The sequence below is a fragment of the Sminthopsis crassicaudata genome, chromosome 3 (assembly GCF_048593235.1).
Source record: "Sminthopsis crassicaudata isolate SCR6 chromosome 3, ASM4859323v1, whole genome shotgun sequence".
Taxonomy (NCBI): domain Eukaryota; kingdom Metazoa; phylum Chordata; class Mammalia; order Dasyuromorphia; family Dasyuridae; genus Sminthopsis; species Sminthopsis crassicaudata.
The window spans coordinates 74958112-74979508 of NC_133619.1; the positions used below are offsets into that span (position 1 = coordinate 74958112).

A 21397-nucleotide genomic window follows, 5' to 3' on the forward strand; every position below is an offset into this window, starting at 1 on the left:
GGGAGGGAGGGAACAAAGCCAGGGAAAAGGAGGAGGAGGGGCCCAGAAAGCTGCCAGCAGTTTCCACCTCGGCGTTCCTGCTGGCGGTGGCTAGACTTTGGAACCTGCATCCCCGAAGCGGATCGTGAACGTCAACTGGACCCTTTGGGGACTTCCACCTTCTGGCCCTCGCTTCGCCTGCGGACTTGCCTGGCTGCAGGTAACTGAACTATCGGCTGGGCACCGGCACCTAGCGGGCCCGGAGTGGGGGGCTGCCTGGATGACTGGGAGGAGCCGAGAAGCCCATACTCTGAGTCCCACCCCTCCCCCTCAGAGCTTCTCCAGTTTAAAGGTCTTAGTGCACCCGAGCGGGTGGGGAGGCTGTGCTTCTAGAAAAGAGTGGGGCGCACGCCCAGGAATGAGGAAGTGATCCAGAGCTTGCCTAGGTCCTCTTTGCAACTGTCAGACACGCAATAAATATTTATTAAGCCTCTACTATGTACAAGGCACTGTGTCAGTTGTATCTGGCGCCTACTACGAGCGGAAGCCTGGTGTTAATGGCTGGGGATACAAAGATAAGCAAGAGACACCCAGATGCAGACAGATGACACTTCGGTTCACTAGACCACACCAACTCACACCCCCGCATTTACTGAGGAGCTCGAACGTTCCCTACTTACGGATATGCACGGGGACACGCCCGTGGACACCCGTGTGCACAAAGAGGCTATCGTGTTCCCTTAACCTTTAACTGAAAAATGTTTTGGGAACTCTAAGGTGCCCTTTGCCCGCTCCAGAAGAAACTTGACCCTAAGCCAACCAAAGCTAGAAGTCCCCACTCTAAGAAACCTAACTTGAAATTGACGAGGGTCTTTTGAACTGGTCTGTGATCTTTTCAATACTATTTTATTCGGGGGAGGGGAAGATTGTGCTAATTTTTTTTCTCCCAGGAGTAAGTGATTTTTCTTTGTTTTTGCTCTTATGTTGGCCGGAATAGGGCGGTGGGGAATGTGAGAAGGAAGATTGGGATAATGTTGACTCTAAAACTTCCAAGGTTTGCAAGGAGCTTTATTCCATTTGATCTTCTAAACTCTGAGAATCAGCGCTCTGCCCATCTTACAAATTAGGAAACTGAGAACGGGAGAGTATAATTAGAGACCGACTGAGGTTTGAAATCAGTTTTCTCCAGTTGTTATTCCTCGTTTCTCGTTGCTGCAGCTCCAAACTGGTGATGCTTTTATAGTCTGTTATCCCGAATGATATGAATGGACCTTTTCCCATGCTTTTACTAGAGCTAGAGAACCTCCTTGAGGTGCTGGGACCAAAAATAAATAACCCCTCGATGGTTAATCCTCTGGCGCTGAATTCTTTGGTTAATTCTGTAATTTGTCTGCCCTGTGGAATGAACTGCCGAAGGGCAGGGCAGTGGTGACATGGAAGTAATGGTGCACTGCAACCATTACTCTTCCGACCCTTCCTGGCTATTTGACTCTGGGCCCCTTAACCTTCCTTTCTTTGAGCAATATGACTAAGCAGTTGAGAAGACACTGCCTAACTGCATATTGGTAGAGGGAATGAATTTCATCAACCAGGAATTCCTTATGACACTGAAATCACAGCTCCTGTTCCTAGCCCTATTTTGAAATTGCTTCAGAAAAGGGATCATTTTCATTCTGACAGGCTGACAATTGCATAAACTGAAAGCCTTACACCTAAATTTCCCCTCTGAAAGGAGCATGGGGGGGGGGGGAAATAATAATGCATACCAAGTCTTCTCTGGGAACTACTTAGTAATTCCAGGTTGATTTTTTTTTTTTTTCTCCTGAAACTGCAGGAGTGTGCCAGAAGATTGAAAGCTATCTGCTTTAGGGTTTGTGGGGCTTGGAAGGGAGACCTTTGTTACCCAGGGCTTAGGAGGAGATAGTAAATGAGAAGGAAAAGCTCTGCAGAGGCTGCTCTGAAGTTTCTTATTCCTCTGACTAGAAGTAAACTACTTTGAAGATAGCAAGTAGTTTGGGGATGATTAATTTTTTTTTAAACTTTTAAAAATTATTTTTATACGTAACATTTTTTGTAACATATGCATAGGTATTTTTTTTTTTTACAACATTATCCCTTGTATTCCCTTCTGTTCCTAATTTTCCCCTCCTTCCCTCTATCCCCTCCCCTAGATGGCAGGCATTCCCATACATATTAAATATGTTATAGTATATCCTAGATACAATATATATGTGCAGAATCGAATTTTGTTGTTGTTGTTGCAAAGGAAGAATTGGATTCAGGAGGTAAAAGTAACCTGGGAAGAAAAACAAAAATGCAAACAGTTTACACTCATTTCCCAGTGCTCCTTCTCTGGGTGTAGTGGGGATGATTACATTAAATATTACTTGTGGTCATTTGCACAATGTTAGGCATAGAGGGAGAAACTGGGGACATTTATTTAAATGTTAAATGAATAATGAATGCTGTGGTTGGCACAGAAAAAATAATCACTTGAGAAGCACATGAAGTGTCAATGAATGTGAGAAGGATAATCCTAGTAATGTACATATTATATAATGATTTGCATCAGAATTATATATTTTCTTCATAGTTAAAATAATAAAGGCAGAAAAAGTTTGAGAAAAAAAATCCATGTAAAATGTAGGATAGGAGGCCCAAATTTCCAATTAGGAAGCTCTTCTCTATCACTGCAAGTGGGTGGGGCACAGCATCTTACTTTTGTTAGAGATTTGCCTTGACTGAATGTGAAGAAGCTAGTTGCCAGAAGTTTCTATCAGGATGTTTTACAGACAGAATATAAACTCAGTTCTTCCTGACTGAGGCTGGCTTTCTGTGCTCTCTGAGCTAAGTAAAAGAAAATTTTAGAATGTCTCAATCTGTTATTAGTGGATTGGAGAAAGAAGACAGACTTTACTATTTTTCTTGAGAAGGAAACAATGAACTTAAAAGTACCCAAAATAGCTAGCTTACAGTTAACTGTGTTTTAGAAAAATTTGCCTAGTCATTACTATTGTGCAATAGGTATTGGGTCCTTCGTATTAATTAAAAAAAAAATTAAATCAGGACAGATATAAAAACAGAAAACAAAATGAAAATTTAAATTCTTTTTAAAAATACTGCTAGTACTTATTATAATATTAGAAGTAATTTTTAGAAGGAGAAGTGTTAATAATTGCCCATTAGAACCAATTCATAGGGGAAAAAAACTCCAGCTTTGGAGTTTAACACTACTCTCTTCTTTTCCTCCCTCCCTCTCTATTATCCCTCTAACTCATACTGGTAATGTGACCATTTCTGTTTTGTTTAGTTTATTTTATTTAGTTTATTTCATTTATTTTATTTATTCTTTCTATCCTGGCACCTGATTGCAAATCTTTTCAGAATTATTAGGCTCTCTTCCCTGCCATCTGAATGTAGATGTATAAATGAGCAAAGGAATATGTCCTTTTATATTTGGGAGTTGGGTTTAATTTCTTTTTAAAAAGGTAACAGTGAATCCAGTACTAGTTTTTGAATCAGAGACTTAAGTCCATTTCCTGGGGTTGCCACCTATTCCTTATGATATGGGCTTAGGCAAGTCAGAATTTGTCTTTGGACCATAGTTGGCTTCTTCATATGGGAAATGATGAAATAGATAACATAAAGGCCTCCTCTAAATCTGTGATCTCATGAACTATGAAAACCTGGGTTTAAAGACTTTTTTCAGGCCCAGATGTTTTAAGAGATAATTATCTTCTGCTTCAGCCTGATGATTTTGTTTTTATGAGTTGAACCTATGGTTTCATCTGCTTGGAGAATTTTATACATGCGAGAGGCAATTAAGAGGCAATATGTATATATATATGTTTTATTTATATATATAAATCACATAGACATATTGGTATATATATATATATAAATCACATATTGATATGTATACATATATAAATATATGTAATCTAATATTTGTTGAAGGTAAGATTTGAATCCAGATCTTTACTTCAAATCTAGTACCCAATTCATTGTACATACTGTGCCAACCTAATGCTGTTTCCTATAACATTTCATTTTGAGTTGGTCTCTATAATTTTAAAAAATATGTGTTTGTCATTTTTAAATTTTGTAATGAAATTTATCCTTGAAAATAGCTTGTTTTTTTGTTTCCTTTTTTGAAAGATATATTGAAAGCAACATGTCCAAAAAAATCAATGGCGGTTCTGTGGTGGAAATGCAAGGAGATGAGATGACTAGAGTCATTTGGGAACTGATTAAGGACAAACTTATTTTCCCGTATGTGAATTTGGATTTACACAGGTAATTGACTATCTTTTCCAATGGGATGTACAACTAAATGTTTCCATTATTAGGACAGAGTTTCTGTTCTAGTATTGCTATCTAGAATTCTGTTGGAAAGTTTTTGTGGGGGTTATTTTCTTGTGTAGTAGACAAATATCAAACTTCATTGGAAAGATCACCTTGACATAATAGTAGAAAACTCTTTAAAGTTTCTATTTGTGTTATAAAATGGGGATAATATGTCACTAAAATGAAGAAAATGAGCTCTAAGACTTGATTTGAAATATTTTCACACATAAGCTAGACTGATTTATCTTTTTTTAAGGAACAATGACATGTTTTGGAACGTTTTCTTCTTGTACTCTCTTAGAGGAGAATAACATGGCAAATGAAACAGTGAAGTCAAATGTATTTTTATAAAATATTTTGTCGTCACTAGTTGTATCTTGATCACTGTACTGTTAATATTCTATTTTGACCTTTCTTGCTGTTTCTGCCTATTGTACCATCTTGTAATTAAAAGTGACCCTGAACAGGATCATAATGTCAAATATTTCCACTTCAGGCAACTCGTGAAGAAATGAGATCAAATCTTATACTTTCCCATCCCTCTATGGAATGCCTATTCTACTTTACACTCATATTAAATCCTTCTAAATTCTTTTTAAAATCTGCTTTGTCAATTTTGCTACTCCTCTTCCCCCCAACATAATGACCTCTTTGGACTTCACGTTCCACTTGGTTTATCTTTGTCTTTTGTGTTAATGTATTATGGTTATTTAATCTTCCTACTATAAGCACCATGAAGGCAAATATCAAGGCTTATCTAAACTTTGTATCTCCCCAACACAGTATGAGGCAGACATTTTATAAATACTTGTTGAGCAACATACATCCTGAAAACATAGTAAATAGTATCAGAATTGAACGATGTTATTTTAGTCTAGTTACTGATCCAAAAAGCTCTTAAGGGACCTATTTGGGATATTCTTGTGTGTGTGTGTGTGTGTGTGTGTGTGTGTGTGTGTCTGTGTGTCTGTGTGTGTCTGTGGAGATTCATTCTGCAAATAGTTACTGTTACAATATCTATGGTTTTGTAAGATACTGACAGTTTTATGTTTGTAACCATAAAAATAAGCAAATGCTTACATATCCAAACTAATCATAAAGTGCATCAAGCTGTTAAAAAAAAAAAAAACCACCTCTTCTAATAGCTTTATTTACCTACTCTTTTGATTTTGTCATGTCTTATTATTTTTTCACTTAATAGTATTTTTTTTCCAATTACATGTAAAGATAGTTTTCAACATTCATTTTTGTAAGATTTTGTGTTCCAAATTTTTTCTCCCTTCCTTTCTTACCTCTCCCAAGTCAATAAGCAGTCTGATATGGGTTATACATTTATAATCATTTTAACCTATTCCCATATTAGTAATATAGTGAAAGAAAAATCAGAACAAAAGGGGAGAATTACAAGAAAGAATAAGCAAACAAAAAAGTGAAAGTAGAAAACTTTGCTCTGCATTCAGTTTCCATAGTTCTTTCTCTGGATGTGGATAGCATTTTCCACCCCAAGTCTTTTGGAATTGTCTTGGATCACTGTGTTACTGAAAAGAGCCAAGTCTCTGATAGTTGATCACACAATTTTGCTGTTACTCTGTACAAAGTTCTAGCTTTGCTCAGCCTTCTAATAACTTTAAAAGATATTGAGTAAACTCTTTCATGTGATATTTTTGAGAGAATGCCTTGATATATTTACTGCATAGAAATATTTTTACTCTATGTACTTTTTTTTTTCAAATAATTTATTTTTCTTTTTTTAATTATCATTTGAGGCTATCTCCCCACCTTAGGCAGCTAGATGGCTCAATGGATAGAGCATTGGGCCTGGAGTCTGAAGATCTGAACTCAAATCTGCCCTCAGATGTTTATTAGTTCTCTGACCCTGGGCAAATAATTTAATCTCTGTTTACCTTAGTCCTTTGGAGAAGGGAATGATAAACCAAGTTAATGGCATGTCCATGGACGTAAGGAAAAGTCAGATCTGACTGAACAACAATCCAATATCATGTGGGCTAAAATTTTATCAGGCAGTCACTTAGGAGCCCAATCCCTCCCTGGTTCACAGAAGACCTTTGACCTACCTAACCAGATTGTCCTTCCTTAGGTGTCCTGATTGCCTCCTAATTTTTTAGGTCTCACCATATTGATACTAGATTTAGTGTAGATACCAACTGAGTTTTAGCTCTATTTCATCTCAGAACTCCTGAGCTCAATCAATGCACCAACATCAGCCTTCTGTATAGCAGGGATTACAGTTGTGCTTTACCATACCTGGCTCCATAAATCCTCCCAAAAAAAAAAAAAAAAATCCAGCCAACATGGGAAAGATCTATTCTATTTTACTAATCCAGGGCTACCAAAGCACCACTTGGGTTGTGTCTGAGATGATAATTCTCACTACATGACTAAGAAGTATCTCCTTTTAAGTCCTCAATAACAAAGTTTATGTTAACTTGTCTGAGTAGTGACTTGGAGAATAGTCTGAGGAAATAATTATGAGAAGGGCTAGAAAAGATCTGTCAATGTGTATGGACTGAATTTTTACTGATTTAAAGATTTTTGCTATCAAATACCTTAGTTTGTTGTTTATTTTTATTTTGTTCATTTTCTTCAAATGACTTCTGATCTCAAAAGAAACTTTTTTTTTTTTTTTTTTGCTGAGGCAATTGGGATTAAGTGACTTGCCCAGGGTCACATAATTAGGAAGTGATAAGTGTCTGAGATCAGATTTGAACTCAAGTCCTCCTGACTTCAGGACTAGTGCTCTAACCACTGCACCACTTAGCTGCCCTTGACTTCTGGATTTTTTACTTTAATTCCATATAAGAGAATAAACTAAATTCTGCTGTCTTCCTTCAGACTGGGGCCTCAGGTCATAGCCATATCCTAAGGAAATGAAAACCTCCAACACAGAAATTTAAACAATTTTAATTCATAACTAAATGAAAATGAGTATATTTCCCATTGATTCATAAGATAAAATTGTAAATATGCTGCTTCCAACTCTAGAAGATAAAGAGGATGTGTTGTCTGTCCCTCTTGCCCAACATTAATTAATTAACATTAATCTATGATTTACATAGATTTAGAGCTAGGAGGGATCTTGAAAGGTTTTGAAAATATTTTCTTTTGAAAAGTGGCTCAAAAGTGTTTCTGTGTGCATGGGTGGCCAGTGGAGGCCTCCAAGAACAGGAATGTATGAAAGCTGGAATGGTAAGCTACTGGCTAAGGACATAATTCCAAACTATTTCCTTAAAGAGAAAAGTGAATAGCTATCTGTTTTCTTTATAGATTTCCTTCACTTTAGACAGCTCCCCTGTAGCTGACTAGCTTTGTCCTTCTTTAAGTATTGCCTGGTCTAGCCAATTTTTAGAACTTAGAGCAGAACACCACTTTTAAATGATGAATGAGCCCCAGACTTAGTGGGTGGGCATATTACAAACTGTGCCACTCCAAATATATGCAGAAGCCATGGAGTATTAAAGCTTCATAGTCTCCAAAACAAAAGGAAATTACTCAAGAATTGGGGAAAAGGTCATGGACTTCAGTTGACTGACAGACTACGTTTGTGCAATGACTGCCTCATGGAAAATTTTCACTACTTGAAAGATAAAATGCCAACTTGGCTTATCTTTTCCCCACTATTTTTTAAAAATTAAATTACCATCAATAATTCAATGGTTTATCTGAAATTTCTGTCCTATATTTTCTCCCTGCTCCCACTTCTCTACCAAGCTATGACTTAGGAATGGAGAATCGTGATGCAACAGATGACAAGGTCACTATTGAAGCTGCAGAAGCTATTAAGAAATATAACGTGGGTATCAAATGTGCTACCATCACCCCAGATGAGAAGAGAGTGGAAGAATTTAAACTGAAGAAAATGTGGAAGTCACCAAATGGGACTATCCGAAATATCCTGGGTGGGACCGTTTTCAGGGAAGCAATTATCTGCAAAAACATCCCCAGACTTGTGAATGGCTGGGTTAAACCAATCATTATAGGCCGTCATGCTTATGGGGATCAAGTAAGTGTCTTTGGTATAACCTCATTTTTGTCAAGTCTCTATTTTTAGAAGCACAGAAAAAAAAAAAATCCAATCTTGGTATATATGCCCCCTCCTACTTATCTCTTTTTTGCCGGGAGGGGCAGTAGGGATTAAGTGACTCACCTTGTTATCTGAGGCTGAATTTGAATTCCTGAGGTCCTCCTTACTCTAAGGGTGCTCTGTCTACTGCACCACCTAAATGCCTCCTTTCTTTTCAATTTTTCCTTTTACCCACTTTAATTTCCTAAAGAAGAGTAGGAGAGAGAATTCAGGCTCTCAGAGCTAGATGTAAATATACACTTAGCTAATTTTAACTTTTCAACTTGATTTTCCACAAATATGTTTTCTTTTCCTTTCTTCTTTTATCAAGGTAATACTTTAAATGCTCCACCTCTTGCCTACAAAATTAACCAATGCCTCATTTTTAAAAGCATTTTAAGTTGTTGGTTCCTGCTTAGAAACATTTTCATTGTTGCCTTTTCTGCAAAAGTGAATCTATTGCCAAATTAAACACAGAGTCCATACTAAGCAAAATCCAAGTCTTGTGACAAAATTCTAGTTTTAGACTTTGATATAGGGCAGGTTGTTGACTTAGGTTTAAAGACTAGCCGGTAAAATATTTCTTAGTTAGCCTTTGGCTAAGTGGAGAGTTGTGGTAAAGGGATCTGCTTATTACTTAAGAATCAGAATGTCTAAATTCAAGTCAATTCTGCCACTGATTATATGACTAAATAAATCGTTTTAGCTTTCTGAGTCTTGGTTTCTCCATGTAAAAATAAAAAGATAAATCCTATTTACCTTCTAGTATTGCCAGGACATTTATATATTTATGGTGTAGACTATTCTTTCTCTGAATGCCTGTGAGTGCCTCTTTTTGATACCATTCTTTTGTACTCATACACTGCCTGTTTTGTTAGTAATATGTTATTCCTTAATGGAGTTTAAGTTTCTTGAGGGCAGGGACCACATCTGATGCTTCTCCCATACCCTTCACCAGACTGGATAGTGCTTTGTACATAATAAGTGCTAAGGAAATGTTTGTGGCAATGTAATGGTGCCACCAATTGGCTTTTGATCATGTCACTTTTCTGGGCCTCAGTTTATTCTATATAAAATGATGACATTTAGGAAACATGAACATCCAATATTCTATTGTAATTTCTCAAGAAATCAAATTATAATATTTTCATTTGGGACTTGTTGAATTAAATTTTCTCAGACCTTGTAATCTCTCTTAAATAGTATAGAGCAACTGATTTTGTAGTTCCTGGACCTGGAAAAGTGGAAATAACCTATACACCACGTGATGGAGGTGAACCTATGACATTTGTGGTCCATGATTTTGAAGGTATGTATAACAACACCTCAATGAGAAATTAATGCTATTTAAGAAAAAAAAAAATTAAGGTTAGTTTTAATTGTATCATCACTTATGTAAGAATCATTATGTGATACAACTCATAAACCTTGTAGGATCAATTATATAAACAAGTTAATGTTTGTAATATAGATTGTAGGGCAAACATTGAATCCTGTAATAGTAGGAAACTTTCCCGCTCTAGCAGGAAAAGATTATTTTGTAACTTCTGTGACTTCCTATGTGTCACATCTATATAAAATAAAAACTTTGTGTTTGTATATTATTTTCCTGTACTTATATATGCATGTCATATTGCATAATAGAATATAAACTTCTTGAAGAAAAGAGATATTTTTGTTTTTTAACTTTGTGTCAATGGCATCTAGATTGACACATATTAAGTCTTTAATAAATGCATGCTAATCAATCTTTTCAATTAACAAATATATATTTTTTTTCCTTGATGCCCTCATTGAAAAAAAAGAGAAAAGAAAAGCAAAACCCTTATTATAATTATGCATAGTCAAGAAAAAAGCAATTTCTGTGTTGTTCTCATCCAAAAAATATATATCTTATTCTGCACCCTGAGTCCATCACTTCTTTGACAGAAAGTGGAAAGTAGGCTTTATCCAAAACTCTTATTTATTAAACACAAGTTTCTGGACATGGGAGGATAAATAGTAGAGGTAGAATGGGCTGAAGAATGATGAACCAGGCTAGACATCAGGGAAGAGCTTGGTTTTAGTTATTGCCCAGTGGGGCAGATGCTCAGCCAACCAGCATTGATTACTTAATGAATGCCTAGAACTAAACACACATGGGAAACTAAGAGGCCTCTGAATGCTTACTAACTGTATGGCAAGCCTTTCAAGTTTTGCCTCAGTTTCCTCATTAAAACAATGGAGATAATTCAACTTCCCCTGTATATTCCTTGTTTGTACATTGTTATTAGATTCTCCCATTAGATTGTGAGGCTTGTCTTTTAAATTTCTTTATATCCCCAATCCTTAGTACAGCCTTTGGCACGTCGTTGCTCATTCATTCAGTCTAACTCTGTGTGTATGACACCCCCCCCCCCCCCCCCCCCCGGACTATTAGTACACCAGTACTGGCCATGAGGTTTTCTTGGCTAAGATACTGGAATGGTTTGCCATTTCCATCCTTGATGGATTAAGACAAACAGAGATGAAATGATTGTCAGGGTTACACAGACATGGTAAGCGTTGAGGTTGGTTTTGATTTAAGATCTTCCTAACTCCAGTTCTAATAGTTTATCCATTGAGCCACATAGCTGCCTTACTTGGTATATAGTAGGTGCCTAATGAATGTTTAAAGACTGGCTATCTCACAGCATTATCTGAGGATATTGAAATAATATTTGTAAAGTGCTATTTTAAAGTATATTTGAGGGATAAAATTTGCAAACCTAAAAGTACTATGTAAATTCTAGCTATTATTATTTTTTACTCTTCCCTTTCCTTTTTTCTTATCCAAGAGGTAATAAGTAGGCAACATCACTATTCCTATTGTTATTTTTATAGTTTAGAGCCTTATTATCACCAGATTGGACTATTACATTAGACTTTCAATAAACCTTACTGTCTCAGTGTCCTCCCTACTTTAGTCAGTCTTTTTTTTTTTAAGTGATTGCCTTTCTTTTTCTTTTTTTCTTTTTCTTTTTTTTTGCAAGGCAGTTGGGATTAAAGCACTTGCTCAGGATTACATATCTAAGTGTTAAGTGCCTGAGGCTGGATTTGAACTCAGATCTTTCTGACTCCAGTGTCAGTACTCTATCCACTGTGCCAAATAGCTGGCCTAAGCCTTTCAAGCTACTTAAGAATAATCTTTGTGTCATTCCTTTTCAAAAATATTCAGTGGTTCCACATTGCCTAAATTTCAGATTCTTTTATGTGGCATTTAAAACTCCAATTCATCTTACATTTCTAGATTTTATTTTATCATTCTTTGTCATAAAATATTGCCTATTATAATTAAATGTTCTATGCTCTTTTAACTGAAATTCGCTGTCTATAAAATATCAGAGGTCATGCATATCTAAATTTGTGTGCCTTCTTCTGTGCCTAAAAACTTAATAAATTTGAACCTGAATTTAAAAGTTTAATGAAATAAAATGATATAAAATACTATTTGTTTCTTTCACGAAACACAGCCTAGTTTTTTCCACTAACTATAATTTCTAGTAACAAGTTCCCAAGCCCTACAGGAAACCAAGTTGGTTATTAGCATAATGGCAAACTAAAAATTAAAGTTATCCTTTGACATGGAATATATTTGCATTTCTGTATGATAATTTTGTCTATCCCAATGTCACTAGGAGATGGTAGCCCAAGTCTTCTAAGTTGTTAAGAATGGTGCTCTTTGAGAGCTGAAATGAGAATTATTTTTGGTATAAAATTAGCTTTCTTCCTGCTGGATACTTTAACAAGTTTGTGGTATATCCAAAAAGCTTCATCTTATATGGCTCACTGGAGAAATTGAGTGGCCAAATGACTGTACCTAGGGAGTACTTAAGAGTGATGGAGTCTGTTTACAGCCAGACCTCATTATAATGCTCTTGTTCACCTCTGTCTCCCATATTCTTTCTCTTCACAGATTGTGGTGGTGTTGCCATGGGAATGTACAATCTTGACCGTTCAATCAAGGACTTTGCACACAGTTCTTTCCAGATGGCTCTATCTAAAGGCTGGCCTCTGTACATGAGTACCAAAAACACTATCCTGAAGAAATATGATGGGCGTTTTAAAGACATCTTTCAGGAAATATATGACAAGTAATAAGAGCAATCCTTTCTTTTTGGTTTTATAAGACAGTGATTTTTACAGATATGTCTTTATACTTTGTTGCCTTGGGGAAAAGATAGTAACATCTTCCACTGTCAAGATTAACAGTAACAACATTTATCAAATGTTTATGAAGTAACAACTTGTTTGCTATCAGGATGTTACCAAATTTTGTTAAAACATAATCCTTGTCATTTTTCAGCTCTGCCTAGTAGGGAGATAAGAAACAAACAGATAAATTCATTAGAGAATTGAAAAACAGAGCTATCTGAAGTTTAAAAAGAAGATGGAGTTTCAATAAGGGTTTTAATGTGTTAATAATAATGAAAACAACTAACATTTATATAGTGCTTTGAGATTTGTCAAGCATTTTCATATATTAATTCATTTAATCATCAAAATATCCTGTGAAGTGGTCAATATTATTACAGATGAGGAAACTGAGGCTGAGAGGTTAAGTGACTTATCTAGTATCACTCAACTAGTATCCCAGAAGGATTATAATTCATATCTTCCTGACTATGAGTCTAGCACTCTAGTTGGTTTTTTGAGTTGAACCTTAAAGATTGAGTAAATTAATAGGCTTTCTTGAAATGGAGATTTTTTTTTTTTTTTTGCTTTATATTTTGATCCTCTCATGTTCTGCTGTGATCATGGCAATTTTTTTCTTTTAATATTTGTATTTAAGTTTAAAATAAATGTAATTTTAAATATAATTAATATAATATATAATTAAATATTTTAAATAATTTTTAATGTAATTTTAAAAGATTGAGTAGGATTTAAATAGATCAAATCAGGGGTTGAAGGATATTCTGGGCATGGGTGAAAAGGGTATATAATTGTATTTGAGGGAGAGGAGGCTCAGAGTAGACAACTTTGGAAAGCTTGGAGTAAGTAGAATGAAACAATAGAAAGGAAGACTAGAATTTGAATGGTACTAGATTATGAAGGTTCTTAAAATGTCAGATAAAGGGAGGTTGCTTCAAGTGGTAAGGAACCATTGAAATTTTTAAACAGATCCATTCATTAAAAAAAATTATTCAGCATTTTACAAGATGAATCAGAATGGTAAAGCCCAATAGGAAGTTATAGAAGTAGTCCAGCAGGTAATAATGAGCACCTCAATGAGCATGGCTGTCATAGGAAGAGAGAAGAAAGGTTAGGAAGAAGACATTTTTCAGAGGTAAAAATCAATGAGCTTTAGTAACCTATTGGGTATGAGAACTTAGGCAGAAGGAAGAACCAAAGTAAAGTCCAAGATTTCAAAACTGAGATTTGAGTGAATTAGAGTTGCTTTTGCTTTATGCTGACCTATATGTCTTGCCATTGTACTTGGATGACTCAAGGAGAGAATGAGTCTGGCAATCTCTGCCTCATAAAATCAAACTCTTCAGCAAGTCAAGACATCATTCTTTGGTACTCTTCCCAAAAAAGCAGGATGAAACACAACCTTAAAATCAAAACATTTGTTGTGTCCTGCTTTCTAGAGCCCCCATGCTGGAGGTTATTAAAATATACCTTCCTAGTAGAGAAGTGATGAGGCAAGCACTTGAGGGTGATGGAAAAATGGACTCTGTTCATTTCAAGGACTTCCCCCTTTATATAATGTAACAAAAACAACACTGTGTACGTGGGACCACATAAAACAACTTGCTATTGTACTTAGTTTGCCACCTGGTATCACTTTACTTCAATATCAACACAGGTTGTTACCACCCCCTGACTTCTCAGGAAAGCTGAGAGCCCTTAGGGGAGATGGGGAGCTGAACCAGATGTTGTTAGCAGGTACCTCTGGGCTTAAGGGTCTTATATTTTACCCAGAGTTTCCCCACTGACTATGATCCTTTACAAACATTCAATATCTTTGTCAGAACCTAGTTTCTTTTTTCTTTCTTTTTCCTTTTTTTTCCCCTTTTTAAAAAAAAATTAATTAAAGCTTTTTATTTTCAAAATATATGCAGGGATAATTTTTCAACATTGACCCTTGCAAAACCTTATGTTTCAATTTCCCACTCCTTCCCTCCCCTAGATGGCAAGTAATCCAGTATGTGTTAAACATGGTAGAAATATATGTTAAATCCAATATATGCATACATATTTATACGATTATCTTGCTGCACAAGAAAAATCAAATCAAACAGGAAAAAAAATGAGAAAGAAAATAAAATACAAGCAAACAACAAAAAGAGTGAAAATGCTATGTTGTGAAGCACACTCAGTTCCCACAGTCTTTTCTCTGGGTATAGATGGCTCTCTACATCATAAAATAATTGCAACTGGTCTGAATGATCTCATTGTTGAAGAGAGCCACATCCATCAGAATTGATCATTTTATAATCTTAATGTTGCAGAGTACAATGATTTTGTCAGAACCTGGTTTCTTACTAGTGCTTTTTAAATGAAGCACATCATTAGCAATAGATTGTATTTCATATTTTGGAAGTGGCCCACTTGCCTGGAATAGCCTGACTCCATTCCTACTGAAACTGGAGGGTTTAATGATTTTTAAATTGGCTTTGGTTGCAATGGTGTTAGTAACATCAATAGCCTTATATTCATTTAGTAAGTGATAGTTGTCTTTATTTCATGTATGAATATATCATGAGCATTTTAAATGGAACATGATCCAAAACAGAACTCATCCTCTTTACCTGCTCTCTTAAGTTCCCTACTTCTGTCTAGGACACCATCATCCTTGCCTTCACCCATGACATCCTTATTGATTTGACCTCAACATTTTCCGTAAGTTTTTTGTTGTTGTTGTTGTTGAGGCAATTGGGGTTAAGTGACTTGCACAGAGTCACACAGCTAGGAAATGTCTGAGGTCAGATTTGAACTCAGGTCCTCCTGACTTCAGAGATAATGCTCTATCCACTGTGCCACCTGGTTGCCCTAGATTTCCCTCTTTTTTCCCCTCATACAAATATCACTTGAATTCAAATCCTTATCAACTCATCTCCTAGAGCATTTAATCAATTTTAATAAACGTTTTTATACTTGCTGCTATGTGTCAAGCATTGCGCTAAGTACTGGGGATACAAAAAGAGGCAAAACACAAAAGCCTTCTCTCAGGTACCTTACAATCTAATGGGACCACTTCAACAGTCTTTCTCTTCTGTAGTCTTATCTTCCACACAACTCCAAAGTGATATTTCTAAAATATAGTTCTGACCATGTCACCTCACTGCTCCAGTTGTGCAATGGCTCTGTTGCCTCAAAGATAAAATGCATATTCCCTTGTTTGGCATTTTTTAAAGCCCATCATAATATGGCTCTAGCCTGTACCTTTTGAAGGATTATTGTGTATTTTTCTTCTTTCTACCCCTCCAATCAGTCAGTCTGATCTTTTCACTGTTCCTAGTATATAACATTCCATCTTTATGCCTTTCCACAGGTTGTTTTCCATGCTGTATTGTACTCACTCCCCCTCCTCCCACCCCTCCCAGCTTGCCTCTTAGAATCCCCAACTGCCACTTATTCTACAAGGGCTTTCTAGATCCTCCCTACCCCAGGATAGTTTTGAAGTATATAACACCACATTCTTTTTTTTTTTTTTTTTTTTCCCTGAGGCTGGGGTTAAGTGACTTGCCCAGGGTCACACAGCTAGGAAGTGTTAAGTGTCTGAGACCAGATTAGAACTCAGGTCCTCCTGAATTCAAGGCTCTATCCACTGCACCACCTAGCTGCCCCCGTGTTATACACCTAAAGTTACCTTTTTTTATGTTATATTTGCTTTATATGAGTGCATCTTCTTTCTCTTAATAGAAGGTAAACTTTTCCTCAAGAGCAAGAACCATTTCATTTTTATCTCTACCTCCACCTAACATATAGCAAACCTTAGTAAGTGCTTGTCAAATGAATGAGTGAATATATCATTTGATCCTTTCAACTACCCCAAGATACTGGCAGAATGGATTTTATTATTCCGACTTTATTGAGGAGAGTGTTTATTGTACAGTGAGCTAGAATCATAGGACTTCCTTAACTGTAAATGTCATTAGTTTTTGTGCATAGTAGTTAGAGAAACTGTGTTAACATTTTATAGTGACTTGAAATCTTTCCTTTTGTCACCGAAAGTAGTATTTTGACTACTTCCTCCTTTCAGTATTGACTTATTGGCAAAATATAATACCCTGGGGAAATTCAGTTTTGTAGATAGAATAAAGGAATAGAACTGTTCTCAGTATGGTCCAACTCAGAAATGTTATTCTCAGTTTTATAACTGAAATATTGGACAATAATGCTTAAGACATTTTTTTGTTAAATTCATGGATTTCCTCCAGTTTTCCCTCTTATGATCTTTTGTAACTCTGTCTTCCATTTATTATTGTTCTTCTCATTTCCTAGGCAATACAAACCACAGTTTGAAGCCAAGAAGATATGGTATGAACACAGACTCATTGATGACATGGTAGCCCAAGCTCTGAAATCAGAGGGAGGCTTTGTCTGGGCCTGTAAGAATTACGATGGTGATGTGCAGTCTGACTCCATTGCACAAGGTAAAGAGCCTCTGAATAGCATGGGCAAATCTCAGAAGTCCATAGGATAAGTCTTATATGGAAATAAATAAGGGCTCGTGAAGGGAGTTTGTATTAATCATGTAATAATCATGTTGTAACATGTAATCATGTAACAACCATGATGTAGCAATCACGGACTGAAAGGAGGAGGAGGCCATTCCTTCATCCTCAATGTGATAGACTAAGCCTTCAAACAGCATTATTTCAGGTCAATGATTGGTTTTAACAGGTAGCTATATTGTTTTTCTTAGCTACTTTACTGCTCAGGTAGTACCATAACCAGATAGTGATGGATTTAAAAAGAAAAGAAAAATAACTTTTTATTTTCAAAATACATGCAAAGATAGTTTTCAACCTTCACCCTTACAAAAATTTTTCCAAAATTTTCTCCCCTTCCCACTCCCTTAGACAGCAAGGAATCCAATATAGGTTAAACATGTGCAATTCTTTTAAACATTTCCATATTCATCATGCTGCCCAAGAAAAATCAGATCAAAAGGGAAAAAATACAAGAAATAAAACAAACACAACAACAAAAAGGTGAAAATATTATGCTTTGATCTACCTTCAGTCTCCATAGTTCTCTTTCTGAATGCAGCTGGCTCTTTCCATCACAAATCTTTTGGAATTGGCTGTGTTGAAAAGGGCCAGATCTGTTGATCATCACATAATCTTGTTGTTGCTGTGTATAATGTTCTCTTGAGTTCTACTCACTTTGTTTAGCATCAATTCATATAAGTCTTTCCAGGCTTTTCTGAAATCAGCCTGCTTGTCATTTCTTATAGAACAATAATATTCTATTACATTCATACAGCATAACTTTTTCAGCTATTCCCTAACTGATTGACATCCATTCAGTTTCCAGTTCCTTTTCACTACAAAAAGGGCTGCTAAAATTTTTTTTACATGTCCTTTTTCCTTTATGATCTTTTAAGGATAAGATTCAGTAGAGACACTGCTGGATCAAAGGGTATGCACAGTTGGATACCACCTTGAGCATAGTTCTAAATTGCTCTCCAGAATGATTGGATCAGTTCACAATTTCACCAACAATATATCTATGTTTCAGAGAAAACTCCTTATTGACAAAAACCACAAAGAAAACTAGAAAGCAATTTGACAGAAAAACTATGTTTAGACAAATATCTTACACCATGATCTGTTTTGCTATTCCCATACTGATGGGCATCTCCTTAATTTCTAATTTTTAGCAAACTTTTAAAAAGAGCTGCTATAAATATTTTTGTACAAATGTTTCCTACCCCCTTTAAAAAAAAAATCTCTTTGTAAAGTTTTATAGGTCTTTAGGCATAGTTCCAAATTGCTCTCCAGAAAGGCTGTGTCAGTTCACACAAGGAATACAATTCTTGAGTTATCTAACTTTTTATGTATCTAAATGGCTTAACCCAGTTTTGATCCTGTAAGCCATAGCATGTCTATGAATATCATTAGCAGAATAGTCATTGTTCATGGAAAAGGAAATTATTTGCTTTGGTTTTTTTATATCCTTATCCCAACTCTCCTCACCTTCCTACTCCTTTTCCACCAAAGGCTCAATGATACTATTTTCAGATGAACTTGACACCCTGTGCTTTATTACTTACAGGCTATGGATCTCTGGGAATGATGACTAGTGTACTGATCTGCCCAGATGGCAAGACAGTGGAATCAGAGGCTGCCCATGGCACGGTAACACGTCATTACCGCATGCATCAGAAAGGTCAAGAGACATCCACTAATCCAATTGGTAAGATGCCTTCTGCTCTATTTTTGACCAGAGAGAATGCTGATCTTAAAATGGTTCCCTGTTGTTGCTAGATTCTTTGAACCAAGTTGTCAGCATGTCCCTCATTTAAGTGTTATTTTATGCTAACCTTTGGAATTTGTCCCAGATCATAAGAACACTTTTAGCCATTCTCTTGACATTGACTCATTTATATATGTCTCTGTGACACAGAATTTCTATGGTACTGCATATAAATGAATAAATAAATACATGTATATATACACACATATGTACACGAAGGATAATGAATGATCATGCTTCTCCTATTCAGCATAAGATAACATGAAGTTAACTCTTTAAATGCCACTCAAGTTTCAAGGGTAGCTCTCTGAAAAGAGATTGTAGCCTGAAGAGAAGCCTGAAGATATAGACAGTGTGTGTGTGTGTGTGAGAGAGAGAAAAAGAGAGAGAGAGAACGCCAAACTTGCCAGCTCCTTATATACCCTAAATATCCAGTATTTACTACCCTAGTGAGCAAAACAAACTTACTGACATCATATTTTAGTTGAATCTTAAACTTCCCTTAAAAAGAAATGTCATTTATAATAATGTATTTGAAAATTTAAGTTTAATTCTGTGTGTGGGTTTATCTCTGATATGAGCCTTTTTAAAGGTTGGTATCCAAACTTTCTTAGGCAAGTATTTCAGACTTCCATGACCTACACCATATCTAGGTCTTTCTATTACCAAGCTTTATTCTTTTTTTCTCCAGCCTCCATTTTTGCCTGGACCAGAGGATTGGCTCACCGAGCTAAACTGGATAACAATGCAGAGCTCAGTACGTTTGCAACAATTTTGGAAGAAGTTTGTGTTGAGACCATTGAGTCTGGTTTCATGACCAAGGATTTAGCTGCCTGTATTAAAGGTTTACCCAAGTAAGTATAAGCTCTTCTCTTCTCTGTTGGAAGTGCTGCCTTGCCTGAAACAAAATTTGACACAGAACACTGCTATTTATTAGAATTCTATTTATTGTTATAAGATAAAAAGGCAGAATGGTTTCAAATCCTGACTCACCCACTCCTTTGTGACTGTAGCTAAGTCATTTAATCAAAGTCTTCTTAATCAGCAGATTGGAAGTAGTAGTGGGAGTAATTCCTGCCCTATTTACTTTATGGTTATATATATCCAATAAGAAAATGAATATGAAAGTGTTCTCTAAACTGTAAGGTGTTGGAAAGGGAAGGAAGAACCCAGCACATTGAGTGGACCTCTTGTGTGTGGAAGAATTATGAAAATTCACAGATAGGAGTTATGTGGGATGGGCAAGCATGGAATGGAGTGCAACTGGTATTGTTGGAGAGCACTCCCACCTCAGTAAAATCAGGTGCCCTGCAGTACAAGATGTTAATACTAAAATAATGTGTGCGCGCGCACACACACACAACCACAACTGAAAAATGTGGGGGCCAGGGACAAGGAATAGGTGAAGGAAGGTATCTGATAGAGACATGATTTAAGTTCATAAAGACATGAACAGGTCTGGAAGAGGAATAGACAGATTATCTAGTAGTGGGAGTAATTCCTGCCCTATTGACTTGATGATTATATATATATCCAATAAGAAAATGAATATGAAAGTGTTCTCTAAAATGGAAAGGTGCTGGACAGGGAAGGGTCCCTTCACGAATGTAAAGTCCAGGATGAACTCACCAGTGTGGAGGCAGGCCTTACAAAGGGGCTATTCCATGGTAAGAAAGCTTTAGGGGTGGTAGAAAGTTCTGGGAGGAGGCAGCCACAGGCCCTGAGGGAAATTCCAAGATGAGATGGTAATGGAGGCATGGTTTGGAAGTTCATGAAGTCAAAGAACCAGAAAAGAAAAATATCAGTCATATATTTCATATATTCTATTTAATTTCATCGAGAAGGATCTTAGCAAAATCTCTTAAGTCCTTCATTTAGCAGATGAGGAAAGTGCTAGATTTTTCTAAGTGACATAGGTACAGAACTTTGCCTTCTCAAGGTCTTAATAGCTATTACATAGTAGTTGAGTATGCATACAGTAGTATAGAGTACATAGCACTCTATTAAAGATTTGCTTGCTGATGTCCCATATTCTTCCCCTGATACAAAACATCTCAACCCCCTCATCCCCAAATGATTCCTAAGAATGAAAGAAATATAACCAGAACCCTGTTCTATAACAGACCTAGCCTAAAATTGAATGAATGTCACCAACAATGTAGGAATAGCCAACCATTGAATCTCTTTAATTAAAAAAATATATCTTATATTACAGTAGCAATATTGAATTTTTAGAATCACCTTATCTTTCCTTTATTGAAGTACAAAACAACTTATTGCAAAAAATATCTATTTGGTTTGTGAGAATAGACACAGGTATATTGCAGTGTTGGAGCCAATCTTATTTCTTGTGATAGAAATGTCAGACCTGCAATGATTTCAGGGAGATATAAAAGCTTCCTGGCATATGAATGATGAATAAATTGGAGATATTTTTTGGTGATTTTGTTTCTAGGATTGTTCCCTACTCCTTCAGTTGTAGGATGTTACTACATTATGACTTAGACTCACCAAATGTTTTGGGCTTTGTTTTGTTTT

General features: G+C 36.1%; 1 protein-coding gene across 4 annotated transcripts in view; it reads left to right on the plus strand.

Moving 5' to 3' along the window:
• IDH1 (isocitrate dehydrogenase (NADP(+)) 1) overlaps positions 1-21397 on the plus strand; it is a 26571-nt gene continuing 5174 nt past the window's right edge. Inside the window, exons 1-8 of one of the 4 annotated variants that reach the window (XM_074298881.1) lie at positions 1-199; positions 4138-4275; positions 8056-8347; positions 9611-9716; positions 12342-12519; positions 16880-17031; positions 18659-18799; positions 19551-19713. In XM_074298881.1, coding sequence (XP_074154982.1) covers positions 4154-4275; positions 8056-8347; positions 9611-9716; positions 12342-12519; positions 16880-17031; positions 18659-18799; positions 19551-19713 — 1154 coding nt within the window. In that variant the 5' untranslated portion in view covers positions 1-199; positions 4138-4153. Of the gene's footprint in view, positions 200-665; positions 862-4137; positions 4276-8055; positions 8348-9610; positions 9717-12341; positions 12520-16879; positions 17032-18658; positions 18800-19550; positions 19714-21397 lie in introns of those variants that run through there. The other 3 variants (XM_074298882.1, XM_074298883.1, XM_074298884.1) reach the window with 3 other exon arrangements.